Source organism: Cervus elaphus, chromosome 24, assembly GCF_910594005.1.
Source record: "Cervus elaphus chromosome 24, mCerEla1.1, whole genome shotgun sequence".
Classification (NCBI taxonomy): Eukaryota; Metazoa; Chordata; class Mammalia; order Artiodactyla; family Cervidae; genus Cervus; species Cervus elaphus.
Window position 1 is genome coordinate 24,490,832 of NC_057838.1, and position 18,184 is coordinate 24,509,015.

General features: G+C 53.5%; 1 protein-coding gene across 8 annotated transcripts in view; it reads right to left on the bottom strand.

Moving 5' to 3' along the window:
• The window catches only part of SCN5A (sodium voltage-gated channel alpha subunit 5), a 101,247-nt gene that overhangs the window by 46,876 nt on the left and 36,187 nt on the right, over nt 1-18,184 (bottom strand). For 5 of the 8 annotated variants that reach the window (XM_043885572.1, XM_043885569.1, XM_043885565.1 and 2 more), the window contains 9 exons: nt 17,798-17,889; nt 14,445-14,684; nt 12,954-13,017; nt 11,648-11,789; nt 10,960-11,157; nt 9,710-9,889; nt 8,714-9,085; nt 2,968-3,100; nt 1,814-2,052 (listed from right to left, as the gene is read on the bottom strand). In XM_043885572.1, coding sequence (XP_043741507.1) covers nt 1,814-2,052; nt 2,968-3,100; nt 8,714-9,085; nt 9,710-9,889; nt 10,960-11,157; nt 11,648-11,789; nt 12,954-13,017; nt 14,445-14,684; nt 17,798-17,889 — 1,660 coding nt within the window. Of the gene's footprint in view, nt 1-1,813; nt 2,053-2,967; nt 3,101-8,713; nt 9,086-9,709; nt 9,890-10,959; nt 11,158-11,647; nt 11,790-12,953; nt 13,018-14,444; nt 14,685-17,797; nt 17,890-18,023; nt 18,116-18,184 lie in introns of all 8 variants that reach the window. The other 3 variants (XM_043885573.1, XM_043885571.1, XM_043885566.1) reach the window with 1 other exon arrangement.

Here is an 18,184-nt window from a genome sequence, read left to right on the forward strand (position 1 = left end):
CAAAGAATATTTGCTATATTTTAAATTGTTTTGTAGTTGGAGACATCTCAGGTTTTCTTGTCCACAGTATTGCTAAAAACAGATGTTTCATTTGCCTTTTACCTTTGTTTATATCATGGGCTAGTTAAATCTATCAATCTTCTCCTTTATGGAATTTGTCTTTAGCGACATGCTTAGAAAGGCTTTTTTCACACCAAGATTATTTACCCATGCTTATATTTGTGTTTTTTTTTTCTTTATATTGAATATTTAAACCATTTAGAATATATTAACTGCAAGACAATTAAAACCTTACATACTAATAATAAAGCTATTCAAACAGAAAAGAATAGCTGTAATCCAAAGACATGGCCTATTACTAATAAACTAACCACAAGTTTAACACAATCGCAATTCAACCACAACTTAGTGGTCCAGGGAAGCCACCGGTGCTCTTCATCACCTTGACTTATGGCTCAGTCCAACCCAATGGTCACATTCCATTAAAACTGCATTCAGCTGAAACCCTACATAACCACCACTTGGAGACCACCCAATACAAGGCAGGCACAATTGTGCAAAGAGACTCCTACAGACTGAGAGCTAGCTTTTCCTTCTGTTTATATACAGAAGAAGGAAAGGAAAGTAGAACAGACTCACATTTGTGAAAAAATGTGAATAGACCCTGTAGAGAATTACCTAGAGCCCTGGATATGGAAAGTAATGAGGGAAAACGAGCCTCACACTCCACAGTGTAGGAGACCTCCCTGCCCGTGGGGGCCACTGTGGAGCTGGCACTGAGACAGACTGGGCTGGGTCTGCAAGAGGAGAGAGCTTGGACTGAATGAGCCCTCTGCCCACTCGACCTCAGCAATGACCCCAGGAGCTCCTTCCAGAAGCCAGCGGGCTCTCTGCAGCCCTGCCCTGGGATCTGCTGCAGAAGGGCCAACCCTGCATTTACCTGGACAGAGCCAGCAGGACCCTGTCCTCTAGGGTCAGGAGACAATAGCCACACGCCCAGCCCTGCCACCACTATGTCACCTCTCTGGCCTCAGTTTTCCATGTTTAGAGTGAAGAGCTAGGACTTGATTTGGTGTCAAGAAAAAAAAAATCAGAATTAGAACTGACACATTCTGACTTCCAGGGATAGTCTCTTCAATAACAACAAAGATAATAACCACAGCCATCATTTATTTTGAGTGCTTATTGTTTACCAAACTCTGAGCCAAGCACATTACACACATTATCTTATTCAATCCTCATTAGCTTCCTGAGTTTGATATTGTCATACTAACTTTACATTTATTAAATTCAACAAATACTTACTGTACCAGTTACTGAGACTAAGTAATTTGCTTGAGGTCATATAGTAAGACTGAGTCAGAAATCAAATCTGTCTCTGCCTGATTTAGTCACTCACTCCATTCACCCAGCCAGCCAGCCATCCATCTCTATCCTTCCCTTCCTCCTTTCTCTCCACCCTACCATCCATCCATCCTTTCCCTAAGAGAACTGCCTCTTTTTGGCACATTCTCCTCCTCCATTACTGCCACACCCCATGTCCCCACACATTTCAGGTTCCCCTCAACTCGCTTTTGTTTTCTAGCCTTTGGGCATCTTTATCCCTAACCTCTCACTCCCAACTGCATCGCCCAGCTCCTCGAAAACTGATCCTGAGGCTCCTACCAGAATGTCTTCCATAAAGATGTCTATCTTCAGAAGACGCTTTTGTGCTCGGAGTCCCCCCTCCCTCACCCACGAAGGCTGTGCGGGCTGGCCAAGAGCCCTTGACGCCACGATGCCCATTTGAGAGGGAGCTGCCAGCGGTACTCACCAGGTTCCCCACCTGCAGCATCTCCTCAAATTCGGTCGTCATGTTGTAGTGCTCCAGGGCCATGAAGAGCGTGTTAAGCACGATGCACATGGTGATGGCGAGGTCAGCAAATGGGTCCATGACCATGAACTTCACTTTCTGCTTAATGGAAATCCACAGCGGGCAGCACTCCCAGATCAGGTAGTGCTGGGCGAAACGGATCCAGCACGGTGGACACTTGCGCTGAGACTCCTCCAACTCTGGGGGCAGGGGGCAGGGAGAGCCAGTGAGCTGGCTTGTTTCTGTTGACTGCGTCACATAACTTTCCAGAAAAGCTGTATGACGTACCCAGCAGATGACAGGGCTGTTACATGACAGGGGGACAGAGAACGGGCCAGGGAAGGCTAAGGGGAAGCGGGGCCGCGTCCTGACTTCTTCCTCTTGGAATGTGGGAAAAGGGAGCCACGGGGACAGAAAGCCAGGATGGGTATGGGGAAAATGGGGACAAGACAGATTAGGACAGGTGTGAGCTCTCTGGAGACAACACTGCCACACAGATGTGGGGCCCCTCAGGGGAGGTCAGGCAGAGACAACATCTGAGATGGGCAAGTGCAGATATAAGGACACTCAGGACCCAAGAGGTAGGAATAGATGCAGATATCTGGGACGTGTCACGACAGATGTGGGGCGGGGGTGGTGCCTGGGACAGGAGTCATATGGGACAGGAGGGAACAAATCAGGGGGCTCAGGATGAAAGAGATGTGGGGTTGCCTAAAGTGGGACTAGCTGAGACAGATGTGGGATGCTTGGACTAGCCTGGGGAATGATGGGGAATAGGCTAGAACAGGCCTGCTTGGGGTGGGGATGGCCCCAGAAGACCTGGGGATACTCGGCAGAGGACAGGATGAGACCAGTGATCACCTGGGATGGGCCAGGGCAGCTGCAAGGACGTTTGGAAGAAACACGGGCATGGCTCGTGATGATGCCCAGGACAAAACAAGCTGGCACAGATGAACAGACACCCAGGACAGGCGACAGAGACTGAAAAGTCTGGGACAGCTGTGGGGATGTTCAAGGCAGGCTCAGCAGCTGGGGCGAGCCAGGCTCAGGTCCGGATAATGGCTGAGACCAGAAGCAGGGTGGGGAGGGTGTTTGGATGACGCTGGGGTGCTGACCTTCCAGGGCACTGGTGAGGACGCTCACTGCACTGAGGGCTCGCTGCCGCTCTCCTGGCTCCTCAAAGCCGTCCACACATGGAGCCTGCGGCGTCAGCGTCTGGGGCCTGCCTGGCTCCTCCGATGGCGTGGTCTGGGTGTAACCAGGAGATCTGCATCAGCCTGGGGATGGATGGGGGTCCACCTGGACCTGGGGCAGTTGCCCCAGACTCAGGCTGGGGAGGTCCCAGGGGGCCACCACAGGGGTCTTGATGTGACACTGGGCACTGGGCTTCTCTGCTCCCAGCTCCCTCCCAGTTAACACTTTCCCTCTGGCCAATCATTATCTCCTTCGTTTTCTTTCTTCCTGCACTATCTCTCATTAGTGGTGACTCCTGGGTGGGAGACTACATGTACCGAGTTCTTTAACCAGATGCTGTCATATACATTAGTACATATGAAAACGATCTGGGAGTCTTAATTGATCCCAAGCTCCCTAGAGTCAAGAGCATAAAGAAGCTGAAAAAAAATATGTACCATGCTCTAAGGTGACATTAATGGAAGCATAAAGTACAATGCTTTGACATAGCTGGTCGGAGCTTTTGTGGAGGTAACTTAGCTATATCTACTAAGAAAATTTTCAATTGGCTCTGAGTTTCTTGCCTAATAATCGAACTTCATAAATAATTATACACATGCAACCAAAAATATGCATGCAACGCCGCTCACTGCAGCATTGTTCCTAATACCATAAAAACAAAACAACTGATCAATAGGAAGAATGTTAAAATCAGTTAGGGACACAATCCAACTCTGGACTCTGACACAGACAATAAGGAGAGCAAGCGTTTTGCATGCGTGTCCCCGCGGGAGCACTTCCAGGACAGTTTGATGAGAAAACAGGAAAAAGATCTGGAAGATAACACACTAAATTGTTAAAGTGGCTATATCCGGGGAATCGGATTGTGTGGGGAGGGCAGGGACTTTGACTTCTGCACTGTTAGATTTGTTTTCAACAAGCTTACACCAATTTTGTAAGTAAAAGGACCAGGCCTGTGAATGGAGATGGCGTGTGTCCTGATGAAAAGAGGGGCAACATACATCCCTGGGCTTACTCAGAGCCTCCCACAGAAACAAGCAGGGCTCACAAAGGCTTCATTTCAGCATGGCCGCACATGGCCACAGTCTGTGAGCCCAAGGTCGGGCTGATGAAGACACTGGGCTGTTCAGCGTGCAAGAGTGAGGCACTACAATCTCTGTGGGTCAGAGGGAAGATGGGCCTAGGCATCACAGCGCAGGGTGGGAGGGTCAGGGCCTGGGGTGGGGTAATAAATTGATCTGAGCTCAAGTTAAGGTCAGCTTTTGTGATCCGTGGAATTGCCCTAAAGTGTTGCCTAGGGAGGCAGTGAGCTCCCAGTCATGGAAGTCTTCAAGCAGAGGTGCCTGAGAGGGTTGGCATAGCTGGTGGAACAGCAGTAACCTGGGTCCAGTGCATCCACAAATCCTGCCAGCTTAACTCACAAACATGTCTTAAATTTTCCCAACTTCTCTCCTCTACCATCTGTGATAGTTCGGGTTTTCATTCAGCAGATTTCACTCTTTCCTCTCCCACTGTGACTGAAGCAAAATTCCCTGTCCTGTTGGTGACACATTTGCTTTTGGCCAAGGGAATGTCAGCGGATATGATGTGAACAGAAGTTTTAATTGTCCTTGTGCCATTCACCTTGCTCTTGTGTTCCAGTAATCCTCCAGGAAAACAGTTTCCCCAAGTAGCTGTCACCCTTTCAGCTCAGGACAAATACAAGGGGAGCATCCCTGAGCCTAACCCATAGTATGGAGCCAGGCCATGTGCAGTCTGAGGCACAGCTGTCTGGCCAAGGTCAACCTCGACCAGGCAAACCGTGGTCGACCTGCAGAGAAGTGAGCGTGAATTCTCACTCGCTGTTAGTCATTGGCTTTGGGGGTAGTCTGTTACACAGCAGTATTGTGGAAATAACCTGACTAACACACTGTTCTAGTGCATGCTATCATCATCTCTTTCCCCAAAATACTACAACAGCCTCCTAACTGGCCTCTTCTCTCTCCTCTATTCTCTACACAGCTGAAAAAGATACCCTTAAAAAGTAAATCAGTTCATGATAATCCTTTGAATAACAACTCTCCCCCATCTTATTCGTAGCAAATCCAAACTTCTCTATAGCTTACAAGGCCCTGCACGGTCTACACCCTAACTGCTCCAACTTATTTTATATTCCTTTCTGTTTCCACCACAACTAGCCCTGCCCAGCCCTCTCATCCCTTAAACATGTCAAGCTTATTTTCCTTCAATGCCTTTACACTCTCTGTTTCCTCTGCCTAAAACACTATTCTTCAACATATCTGTGGCTGGCTCCCTAAAATCTTCTACTGGTCGATTTTAATATTACCTTCACGGGAAGGACTTCCCTGTGTATTCTAACCTATAGCTTCCCATTCCCAGCCCTCCCCCTAGCAACTTTCTATCACATGACCCTTATTGGCCCCTAGAAATAATGATCAGTTTACTCTCTGTCTTTCTGACTCTGATGCCAACTCCACGAGGTCAGAGCTCTTGTCTGCCCTGTTCATACCCTTGGTGCCTTAAACACTGGTTGGCACTCAACACAGAGGGCTGGTCCTGGGTAGATGTTGGATGGATGGATAAACACTTGGCAGCCAGGGGCCTGGGTTAAATTCTAGCTCTGTCCTTAAGATGACTGTGGGGGTGGGGAGGGGAGGAGGGAGAAGAGTCTGTTCAAGGTGCCTCTAACACCCCCTCTGCCTTTGGGGCCAGGCACATATTCAGATAGCAAGCAAAGCAAACCTTCACCCTCTGCTCCCAATTAAAGCCAGCTGTCGGTCGGGTCAGCTCTCTCCCTGTTGATGAAGCACCCACTATGTGTCCGACACTGTGCCCTTTTTTTCAGACTAAAACTGGGCAGGAGTGTTACCAGGGGCCCAGCAGAAACAGGGAGGGCCTCCTCAGGGGCCTACAGCCCGCTAATCTCTTTAACTTTTCAAATAACCCCCTTGGCCTGCTAATCCCTTTAAGGTTACAAATGGGCCCCATAGAAGTGAGAATGGGTGAAGTCAGAGTTCCTGGTAATGAAGTGTTTGAACTTGGATTCCTCCCGACATGTGCAGTACAATGAGATGATTTTCTCCCTAATGAGATTAGGAAATTCTATTAGCGCTCCAGCTGCTGACCTGATTCCACAAGGCTGAGGCTCCAGGGCTGGACCCATGGCCCTGGAAATCTGTGTTCCTGGGAAGTCGGACACCCCAACCTCCAGGTGATGGCCAGGGACCTCCCCAGACCCACCCAGAAGCTACGGTCTCCCCCAGTGTGTTCCCAGGACCCTCTCCTTGACTCCCCACTCCAGAGCAGTGTGAGGGCCCAAGGCACTCGGGAGGTGCTCCTGGAGTCTTCACTCCTTCTTGCTCTCTAATAACAATAATAGCTAATAATAATAATTCCTTGAATATGAGGCAAGTACTGGTCTAAGCACCAGACAGGTTTTAACTCTTTCAGTCCTTGCCACAACTTTTTTTTTTTTTAATGCTCTATGATTCCATTTATATAACATACAAAAAACAGGCCAAATGAAATTCTGGTGTTAGAAGTTGGGATAATGGTTAACTTTGGGTGGGACGGTGGGAGGAAACTGGGAAGAGGGATGCTGGGGGAGCATCTGAGGTGTTGGTAAAGTTTCTATTTCTTCATCTGGATGGTACATACTCAGCTCACCAAAACCTGCTGATGTGGATATTAACTTTATTTCTGTAACAGGTGACAGGGCTTCCCTAGTAGCTCAGTCGGTAAAGAATCTGCCTGCAATGCAGGAGACCTCGGTTCGACTCCTGGGTTGGGAAGATTCCCTGGAGAAGGAAATGGCAACCCACTCCAGTATTGTTGCCTGGAGAATCCCATGGCAAGAGGAGCTTGGCAGGCTATAGCCCATGGGGTCGCAAGAGTGGGACATGACTTGGCGACTAAACCATCACCACCAGTAGGTGAGGACACGGAGGCACAGAGAAATTCATTAACCCATGCAAAGTCCCACAGCTGCAGCGCCTATCTGAGCTGGAGCAACACAGTCTCTCTCTTCAGCCTGCCCTCACCTTCCTGCTCAGGGTTCCCCGTCTCGTCCTGCTTCCTCAGAAAGTCTGCCCTCCTCTACCTCCTGCCGGCCTCAGGGTCTGAGCCGCACGTTTGCCCTTTTCCTGGGTGGGCTGCTCCGAGGCCTTTGTTGGGGGGCAGCGGTCAGCAAGGGCACTCAATGACTGGTTGGGCGGTCACCAGCCTGTCATGGGACCAGCTGACTGATCAAAGCTCTGACTAGCCTCTCACTATCTGGCACCTCCCTCCCCGTCACCTTTCTGACAGTTGCTCCAACACCTCTTCCCTTTACGCCCTGGTTTCCAGGACACTGCCCTCATATGTCCTCCAATACACTAGGCATGCTTCTGCCTCAGGGCCTTGGCACTTGCTGTTCTTTAGGCCTAGAACATGCTTCCCCCAGATGAAGCAAAGGCAGTATGTTACTATGTCGTTATCACCACATCAACATATGAGTGCATGTCCTGATTACGCATATTAGCCCTTCATCCGGACGTCAGTCCTGAGGTGGGTATTTTATTTATTTTCGGCCAAACCGTGCAGCATGAGGACCTTAGTCCCCCAGCAGGAATCAAACTCATTCCCCCTGCAATGGAAGCCTGGAGTCTTAACCACTGGACCACCAGGGAAGTCCCTGAGGTGGCTGTTTTAAATCCATTTTACAGACAAGAGATCTGAGGCACAGAGATATAAAATACTTGCTCACAGCCATGCAGCTGGTAAGCAATGAGGCGAGATTCAAACCCAGTTTGTCTCCAGAATCTGAGTGCTAACCTGTTTGCCATAATACCCCCTCCACTTGCCTCCTTCAGGCTGTTGTTTTAACACCCTGTAGTAAGGAGGTTTCCTGTTCTCTCTTTCCTACCTTTGTTCTCCCATAATACTTAGAGTTTGGGCTAGCATTCCCCGACATTTACTGGTTTGTAAAGTGCCAAAATATTTCAAACTTGATGAGGTTCTTGTTGCCGAGAACCTCAGAAATGTTCCCTTGCCACTCTGGCCCTTCTGCAGACTGTCCAAGATCCACAACCCTGCAGGGCCCGCCCCGAGCACACACAGGGCCTCCAGAGCACTGGTCCTTGGCCACTAGAGCCTCAGTGCCTTACTAGTTGCTAAATATTTAACTATCATCCCTGTTTATCACCATTATATGCATATATTCGTTCGTTTGTTGTTTAGTCACTAAGTAGTGTCCGACTCTTTCGCGACCCCCTGGACTGTAGCCCACCAGGCTCCTCTGTCCATGGGATTGTCCAGGCAAGAATACTGGAGTGGGTTGCCATTTCCTCCTCCAAGGGATCTTCCCGACCCGGGGATCAAACCCAGGTCTCCTGCTTTGGCAGGCAGATTCTTTACCACTGAGCCATCAGGGAAGCCCTGATATGCATGTGTGTGTATATATATATATATATTCCCCCCCCCCCCCCCTTCTTCTTCTTCTTCTTTCTTTGATTTGTGTCTGTCTGGGAAGTCTAGGAAGGAGAGATTTTTTTTGGTAGGCTTATTTATCCCTGAGCCCAGCACACAGTAGGTGCTCAGTAAATACTTGGCAAGTGGTTTTAGACCTGGCTGTGGCGAGCAGCCTGGGAGATGGGATGTGCCTGGTGCTGAGTGGTGGGGCGGGCTCACCGTGTCCGGGGGGCGCTCCAGCTTCATAGGGTGGAGGAGGTGACTCCCGGGGGAGGTGGCCTCAGGGTCGCCTGCCCCCAACAAGGAGACCACCCCGTTACAGTCCACAGTGCTGTTCCTCTTGCCGTTGAGCACGTGGCCGGGAGTTGAGGTTCCAGGACTGGGCTGTCCCTGGGTACTAGGCCGCCGCAGGGGCCAAGGCACCAGCAGGGATGTGCGGTGGCTCTCGCTGTCCCCGGCGGTGCTGTTTTCATCGTCCGCAAAATCTGTCTCGGAGCCCAGGTCCCGTCGGCGGAAGGTGAAAATGCTCCCGTGGCTGGAGCGCGGCTTCATGGAGGTCCTGCTGAGGCTGTGGGTGATGCTGAAACGATTCTGAAGGCATGGAGAGAGAACGTGACTGGGACAGCGTTTCACATGCTCCCGGCCTGTCACTCACGGTATCAGCCCCGGCTCAACTTGGAGCACTGAGGGCTTCTGTCTGCCACACAGGAACTGAGTGGGCTGAACTAGGGGTGCTTCGAGGAGGGGTGCAGGATTAGAGGCAATCCTGCATTTTCTGGGATCTCTGCGTACCTGAGGCCTCTGCTCCTGGGGCTCTGAGATTGACGCTTATATGTGAAAGAAGCAGGCAGAAGGCTCCTGATGGTATAGACAGGCCTGGCCCGAGCAGGACCTCGGCAATCAGCCATGTCCCTTGCTCATCTGGGCATGTCTGTGAGCTCCTACCAATCCACACGATGGGGGTGCCCCCCAGCTCCACTGCTGGGGACTTAGCTGAGGTTGGGGATATGCTAACACCCAAACCTACCCTATCCCTCTGCCCAGGGATTCTCCACTCTAAGAGTGGCCATGGGAGACAGGAGGGACTGGGAGGGGGCTCAAGGAATATTTTCCTTGGGGAGCAACCGTGGGGGCTCTGACAGCACCAGGCTTATCATGACGGCTTTTTGATGCCAGATCCATCCTGAAAGGGGCAGAGCCGCAGCTGGGGGTTACCACTGCTCGGGGACCATCCTCCGAGTCGGACTTGGGGAACTTGTCATCCCCACACTCCTCCATCCCTGAAGACATTCGTTTTCTTCTCTTGCTCCTTCTCTCGTGGGTGGTTACTGGGGCCAATGGGGACATCTCCAAGGAGCTGCGGGACACGGTGTCCACACCCCTGATGGCGAGGGCCTAAAAAACGGTGGAAGAAGGGATGTCATGGTCATGGAGACAGGGTGCAGACTCAGGCCAAGGCCGTCCAGGCAACTGTCAGCACCTTGGTTTTCCCCAACAGTAAGTGGACTTGCCCACTCACCCCAAAGGAGGGCATCATGGAGAGGGGTGCACAGACAGACCCCGGATGTTTTGAGAAAGATCCAGATCCAGGGAGGGGGAAAGTAGTGGCTAAAGTGGACAGCTCATGAAAGAGTAGAGTGTTGGGTAGGTGCAACTGGGGGTGATGATGAGCAGAAGTGATAGAACTAGAGGGCAGGGGACCGTCTAGAAGGTTTGGCTGGCCAAAATGGGTGCTGGAGGAGGTGACATTGGGCAGTGAGAAGGAAGTGGATGTCCTTGGCCTGGCTTCTAAAAGGTTTGTTCTGCAGTTAGCTGCCAGCACCCATGTGTGGGACTGTGGGGACCGCCACGGCAGCGATACCAGTCCTCGCTTGCTGAGCCTGAGCCTTTGACCTGGGGTCTCCCTATCCCAACAGAAGGTATCCCTTGACCAGGATAAACTATGCCTATGGACACAAGATTCTCTTTTACCCAGCATGCACTGGGCTCACAGTGACTACTTTTAGCCAGGAGCCACCACCTTTATCCACCTGGCACCACCATCACCCGGAAGATACCACGGTCATAGGGAAGAGCTTTCCCCAGCAGGCACCATCCTCACAAGGCCCACCTTTACTCAGAAGGCACCACTTATACCCACCTCATGAACAAGCTCTGTCTTCACTCAGCAGCTAACAAATTTTTATTCAGCAGATGACAATGCATTTACAGGAAATATAACCCACCAGGCACTTGCTTTATCCAGCACGTACCAGCTTTACCCAGCATGCATCACTTACAGCCACCAGCTGTACCCAACATGCACCATACCTCCAGACACTGGTTTTACACAGCAGGTACCAGCTTTACCCAGCATGCACCACACCCCCAGATACCAGTGTGACCCAGCAGGTCTCACGCTTGTAGGCACCCATGGTCAGGTGAAGGCTTGTTCTGGAGGTTCCTTGGCTGTACTGCTCACTCACCTCCTGCTCTTTCTTGAGCAACTCCATGGCTTCCTGGAATCGCTTTTCCTTCTCCTCTGTCTCCGCGATGGTGGCTTGGTTTTGCTCCTCGTAGGCCATGGCGACCACAGCCAGGATCAAGTTCACCAAGTAGAAGGAGCCCAGGAAGATGACCAGCATGAAGAAGATCATGTAGATCTTCCCTGCAGACCTCAGGGTCTGGAGGAGCAAGGGGGCAGAGGTCATCTTCACTGGGGTTCCTTCTGGGTCACGCATGGTCGTAGATTCCACACTGCCCAGCCTGGCTGCGCCAGGGGTTCAAATGGCCACAGCGTGGGGCGGCAGTAGAACATGTCCCGCCTATAGACAGAAGCATCTTAACCTACAGAAGAGAGGGACCTACATGCGTGGGGCGGTGCCCCACTCATGGGAGGAGGCAGAATCCTCCAGTTGACAGAGAAAGTGTTGCATCACATAGGGTGAACTAGGGTCCCACTCACAGAGCACAGAGTGTCTTATATAGAGGGCTGGGTCCTTGGTCACCAACAAAAGGAAAGTTTCTTTGCTTGCTGGGCCCCTGCCCCTCTGTGCCCACTCTGCTCTGGCCAGTGGGGAGGCTGCTGGGGCCGCCCGTGGCTGGTCACCTGTGCAGCCTGGGCGCTGGCGCTGGGCTCTCAGCCCCTCCTGGTGGCCTTGCGCACCCACGTACCTGCTGGTAGAGGCGCTCCCAGCAATCTTGCGTCATCAGTCGGAAGAGGGCAAGGAAGGCCCAGGCGAAGGAGTCGAAGCTGGTGTAGCCATGGTCAGGGTTCTCGCCTGCCTTCAGGCACGTATAGCCCTCGGGACATGTCCTGTGGCCAGACACACCGACTCTGTTCCATGCTGTGAGGGGGCCTCTGTCCCCGAGACTCTAGCCCCACACAGCGGGGTCCTGCTGTGCTGATTTTTCATGTTGTGCCTCCCACCCGGGACACTGTCTTCTCCTTTTCCCTTCATCTGTCTGCTGTGAGGCCTAAATCCAGCTCCCTCTGTCCACACGACATGCCATCCCAGCTGGTGTCTGCATTGCCTCTCCCCTCCCAGGGGAAGTGTCAAGGGCCTGGCTCAGGTTTCTTCCCTGTCTGCCTACCCCAGGGGAGCTGGGCATAAGGCAGACACCGTGGGGGAGCACTGAGGCTGAGTCGAATAGAAGAGACCCGGGCAAAGGCCAGACCATGGGGTTGTGGGATGATTCTGGGGGAGACAGTCTGGGGGCCGGCCATGTCTGGAGGGGACAGTCTCTCTTCCAAAAGGGAGCACTGGGCTGGAGCCATGAGAGGAGTGTGAGACAGAGGATGGAGACAAGGGAAACTTGGCAAGTAGGAGGATGCAACCAAGGGGCCTCTGCACCTTGCTAATGTGCTAAATTAAGAAAAGAAGACTTTCTCTTTGGCAACAGGAAGGGCTCCGGAACTTCATATTCAGACATGCAGGCCTGTTGTCCCGCAGAGCACCTCCCCTCGGGGAGCCTGTGTGACCCTGCGGGACAGGTACCCTGACCCAGGTGCGGTGTGCACGGGCCCTGGAAGATGCACGTGGCGACTGGGCATCTCTGGGAACCGCACCCTGCTTGCCCTGGAGGAGAGTCTAGGCTGCCAGGGGAGGCCATACTTACTCTTAACCTGATGGACAGTTCAAGATGGAGAAAGCGAAGACAGGAAGGGGAGGGTGCCACCCTGGGGGGCTTTGGGAAGGGAATGGAGCCAGGGTTGGACTGGTGGGGGGCCCTGCAGTGCTTCCTGGGTCCTCTCTTCATCATTCTGTCTGCCCTCCCTGCAGAGGTGAGCCCCCTTCTCTTTCTTTACCTCTCCCAGGTGTATCCCTGTGGGGGTAGGGGGGCATCTTCCAGAGACCTGGCAGGGAAGAGAGCCAGGGAAAGGTCTTGTGGTCCCTGGCATCAGGGCATAAACAGAAAGCATTGGAAGGAGATCCCCCTGGCTGGGTGAGGTGGCCCTGGGGTGGTGGGTGGTACGTACCCAGCGTCGGAGCTGTTCCCACAGAGTAACACGTCAGAGGTGCCATTCTTGAGTAGGTAATTTTCTGGAAGAGAAGCATCTGATAATGAGGGGCATGTGGGGCCCAGACTCCTGGGGTTTCCAACCTACATCCTGGGCGTGGGGAGGGGTAAGAGGCACCTCTGGGTGTCTTCCGTCCGCTTCTCTACCCCGGCCCTGACCTCTGCCCTCTGCCTGGCCAGGTTTGAGAAGCTGGCCACTTCTCTGGCCTTCCGCTTGCCCCTCCTCAGACAGTCAGCTGTCAGTGTCCCCAGTGGACTCAGGAAGTCCCCACAGGGAACTTCTACACCTGCTCCAGTCACTCAGGGGCCAACCTCGGTCATGAGAGGCCACGAACTAGGAGGCAGGGGTCTGTTCAGACAGGGCTAGGGTTGGACCAGGTGAGACATGGGGCACCAATCATGTCGCCTCCATCTGTGGCCATCTATCAGTCCCCCTCCCGCCCCACTACCTGCCTCAGTCTTAGGCAGCAGTTTTCCAAGACCAGCAGCATCAAGCACCAGCTGGGAGCTGGTTAGAAAGGCAACTTCCCAGAGATACTGACTCAGAAACCCGGGAGGTGCAGCCTAGCAGTCTGTGTTTCCCGGAACCTTCCAGGTGACTCTTGCAAACATGAAAGTTTTAGAACTGCTGCTACATGGCCACAGCTGAATCACAAGCAGATTCACTCACAGAGTTTCCATCTATTTCATTTTTCTAAAGTGGACTGCTGGTGTAGGTTAGAGGCCTTGACTTCAGAATGGCCATCGGGGCCCTTGTCGACTAGCACGTGGCCTTGTACCAGCATCTACCATCAACCTTTGGTCCAGACTGATCGCTCTAGACAAGGAGGGTGCTGGCCATCAGCCTGGAGGATGGAAGTGTAACCCACAGGGCAGTGAAAGAACCTGAGGGGCCTGTATGGCTTTGCACCATCACAGAACTTGTCCTGGGCTGCACGCGGAAGGAATTAACGTCCTGACAAGGATCACTGACGTCAAGTGACAAAGCCCAGGCCAAGCAGATGGGCTCTCCACTCCGAAGCCTCAAAAACTGTCCCAGCTCTGTTCCCAGACCCATTCCCAAGGGAAACCCCTCCCCCTGGAAACCAGCAGGCAGGCTGGTTTCTTCATCACTCCCGACCCTGCAAACATTGTAACTGCTGTTCTCCTATCTACCTCTCCATCCTCCTGTCCTTCAAGGGTCATCTCCCCGTACAGCCTGAGACCTCAGGAGAACTCAGCCTGAGAACTCAGTGCTAAGACTGCTCCTCTCCTGACCTCTTTCCCAGAGCCCCAGAGGGCAGGGGCGGGGATCCCTGACACCCAGCCAGGTCTCGGGGGGGGCTGCAGGTAGGTCTTGGATGTCCCCGGAAGGAGGCTTCTGTGGGAGATGCCTGGCCCTGGGTGGGAGACGCCCAGCCCTGGTGGGGATGTCAGAACCCTGCCGGGGGCCACAGGGCCAAGTTGGCACCTGGGGCGTTGAGGTAGCGGTCCAGCGATTCCCAGATCAGGCCGTCGGCCTCCACGGAGCCACTGGTGCCGTTGGTGCCGTTGAGCATCGTGAAGTTGCGAACGCACTTGTGCCTCAGGTTGCCCATGAAGAGCTGCAGGCCGATGAGGGCGAAGACGCTGAGGCAGAAGACCGTGAGGACCATCACGTCGGCCAGCTTCTTCACAGACTGGATCAGGGCCCCCACGATGGTCTTCAGGCCTGGGGGAGGTGAGGCGGAGCGCAGGGTCACCCACGGCACCATGTCCCCTGCTCCGGTGAGCAGGGGCTGGGCCTGAGGGGTGCTGGACTGGGTGGGCGATCATGAGCTGGGGGCAGGGGAGGGCGGCCTCTCTTGGGTTTTTCAGACCAAAGCTCCCCCTTTCCTCTGCTGCCGAGATTCTGTCCTGATCCCCTGCAGCGGGAGTCCAGCCTGGAGTGCCTCTGTGTATTTTCAGAGGGGCCTCATTCTCTTAGCTCTCCCGCAGCCGGATACCTGATATAAGTCTGGAAAGTGCTGTTTCCTTGAGGGACAGAACACTCAAAGCTTGTCCCTCTCTCACTGGTCCCTTTAAATGCAGCCCCTGGGAAGGAGACAGAGGGCCAGGCCCGTTCCAGGGCAATGGAGAGCCTTGGCCTTGATCCTGAGATGGGAAGAGACACAGCCATTCTCAGCAGGGGAATGTGTGTGCCAGGGAGGTGTGTGTGGGGGCGTGTAGGATCCGGCAAGGCCGTGGTGGGTGATGTCCCACGGAGCCTGTTCTGCCTCAGGTCACACCTTTTGGGAAAGGCTCAGGGGCACCTATTTTGCATTTTCCTCCTCTGCCCTGCACCCTGGGGACTCGTCCCCGTCCATCCTGTGCCCCAGAGCTGAGAGGCCGTGATGTGTTAGTTGCACGGCCCAGTTCCCTGCAGAAGCCAGCACCACACAGAACAGCACGTGTAGACACCTTGGGTGTGACACTTGGCTGCGGTCCTGTGACAAGTTCACAAGTTCGAGCAGAGCATGGGGAGCAAGGGAACCTCTCTGCCAGCAGCGGGGACTCACCCCCCCACCCCTCCTCCTCCCCGCCCTCCTCCCTCCATCAGAGCCGCCAGATCTCAGATTAAGCCCCATCCATCCATCGTCCAGCCGGTTAATGTGTTAGGAGCACCCGCGTGGCAGTGTCCATGACTCAGAGACAAGGAGGCAGCGCTGGGCAAACCCGGGAGAGGGGAGAGGAAGTCCTCCCCACAGCGCCAGCAACGCTGCTGCCTGCCCGGGGCTCGGAGGCACTCAGCGTCCTCTCTGAAATCGTCCTGGCAGATGTTGGCAACTGCCTGGGCAGTGAGAGCACCTCGCAGGGGTCTGGGCCCGGAGAGGTGGTGGGGATGGGATTCACGAGCCCTCTAGTCCAGGACTATGCTTCATCGCTAGCGGAGCTTCTGGGACCCTGTGGTAGCCTTCTGGTTCTCCTCACCATGCCCACTGAAAGAGGCATGGGGAAGGGGGCAAAGTGAGGGGCAGTGGGCAGCAGCTCACAATTCCAAACTGGACTCTGCCTCCACAGCATCTTTGGCCTGAGGCACTCAGTTCAAGGCTCTGAACACCTCCTAATCTATGGGGATAGTGTTCTTGGGAACAATCAGTTGGTGACCCATCCCTTTAACCATTTCTCAGATTGATGACAGAGTCTGCTTCTGGCCAGGAGGATTCCAACTAGGGAGAGGGGTTCTCTCTGAAAAGACCCAGGAAGGGCTGGGTCCTGGCGGATCAAATGGGAAAGTCTCCCTCCACTGGAAACCAACCATTCTGATTCCTTCCCATTTTAAAGGAAAGGAGACTGAGGTCTGGAGAGAGCCACGGCTATTAAGCCTCAGTGCAGGGGACACCTCCTCCAGGGAGACTTCTGTAATGCTGACCACAGCATTTTCCTGATGCTCACTTTCAAGAGCTGCTGTCTGGCAGCTTTGAAGAGACCCAGTGGGACTGGGCTGGGAATGGCGGGCTCCCTCTCCTTTAACTCCAGACAGAGAAGGCGTTTCTTGTCAGCCTTTTTTTAAATAAAACAAACTGGCACATGCCTTTTCCTGATGGCTCTGGTCAATGTGCATGCCTACCTTTGCCGGGTGTGTGCTGTGAGGTCCCCGGGGCCCTAGAGGACAGACCCCGAGGGATCTGAGGATGGGTGTGTACCAAGGCCAATGACACCTGTTGCGACTGTGGGCTGGGGAAGGCTTCATGGGAACTGGAGCGTCCTGTCTCACTCGCTGTGACCTCTTAGCAGGCCTGGGCCCCTTGTGGGAAGTGTGGCTGCAAGTGGCTCCTGTGATCAGCCCATGGCGGGATCAGAGCCAGAAAGGGGCATTCTGAGGCTCAGGGTGAAGTCAGCATGAATGGGGGCTCCCCTTAAATGGTAAGTGAGCCCCACCAGGGGAGGCAGAACTTCAGGGAGCTCAGAGCAGGGCCCCTGGCTCCCTGGAGGCAGCAACAGCCAGAAGCAGGCAGAGGGCCCAGGACCCATCCACTTTCCGCATCAGGAGTGGGTACCACCATCTGGTTCTGCCACCTCTCCAGACTGGTTGGCGTACAACCTGTTTCCAGCTGCCTGTTCAAAAGAAGTGCCTGCTCCGGTTCTGAGTGTGGATGTGCTGGGAGGGGCCTCTGGGCTCGGACAACGTCAGAAGTCTTAGAGAACTTTCCTAGGCGGATGGGGTCAGCTGGCTTTCTAGAGAGGCCACTTGGGCCTCGGCAGGTTTCCCGGGGACAATTGCCAACATGTTGCCAAGGAGAATTTCTTCCCGAGGCTACCATGCACGGTTTGCTAAACGTCTACCGCACATGCAGCGAGGGCTGTTAGACGCCAAGGCCCGGCGACACCTGTCCACAGAGTACACTCTATCACAGAATGGGGCGGGAGTGCCAGCCATACCTGTGTCACCCGAGGGGGTGGTTTCCCTACAAACAGTTCTTTTAGTTTTCTGGTTGCAGGATGATGCTTCGAGGGGAAGCCACACACACATAAGCTTTCACCTCTTCCGACAGTTGAGTTCAGTTTGGGAAAGCAATCACTGTCCTGGGAAGAATTTGGGTCCAACCCAGGCCCTTCCACGGTGTCCTCTGGGCCCCCAGGGGTCTGCAGTGGTGGGCTTTGCTGGGGTGGGTCTGGAGCCCCTTCGAGGCACTGAGGGGACAACCGTGTCCACTGCCAATAGCCCCCACATCTGAGTTCTGGGAAAGGTACTCTGGGGACAGGCATATTTGGGGGGACCTTTCCAAGGGTTGCCTTGGCCCCCAGGTGGCTGGAAAGGCCCAAGCGTATCCCTCCAGCCTTGGCGTTTAACCTGATTTTCACCTGAAATGACTGATATAGTTTTCAGGGCCCGGAGGACTCGGAAGGTACGTAAAGCTGAGACATTGCCCAGGTCCACAAATTCAGTGGTGTATCTGTAACAGGGGAAATTCACACACAAAACAGTGACAACACACCAGGAGGACACACGGTCAGAGGAGGGGGGTGGGGGAAACAGAGAGAGAGTCACTTGTAGCTGAGATCTGGGAGGCAAACCTGAGCATCTTACCTGGGATAACTGAAATAGTTTTTAGAGCTCTCAGGACTCTGAAAGTTCGAAGAGCCGACAAATTGCCTAGTTTTATATTTTCTGATACATACCTGCAGAATCAAACCACAGTTATTGGGAATTACAAAGCAGCACCTCAGCCCACCCTCCCCGACCAGCCC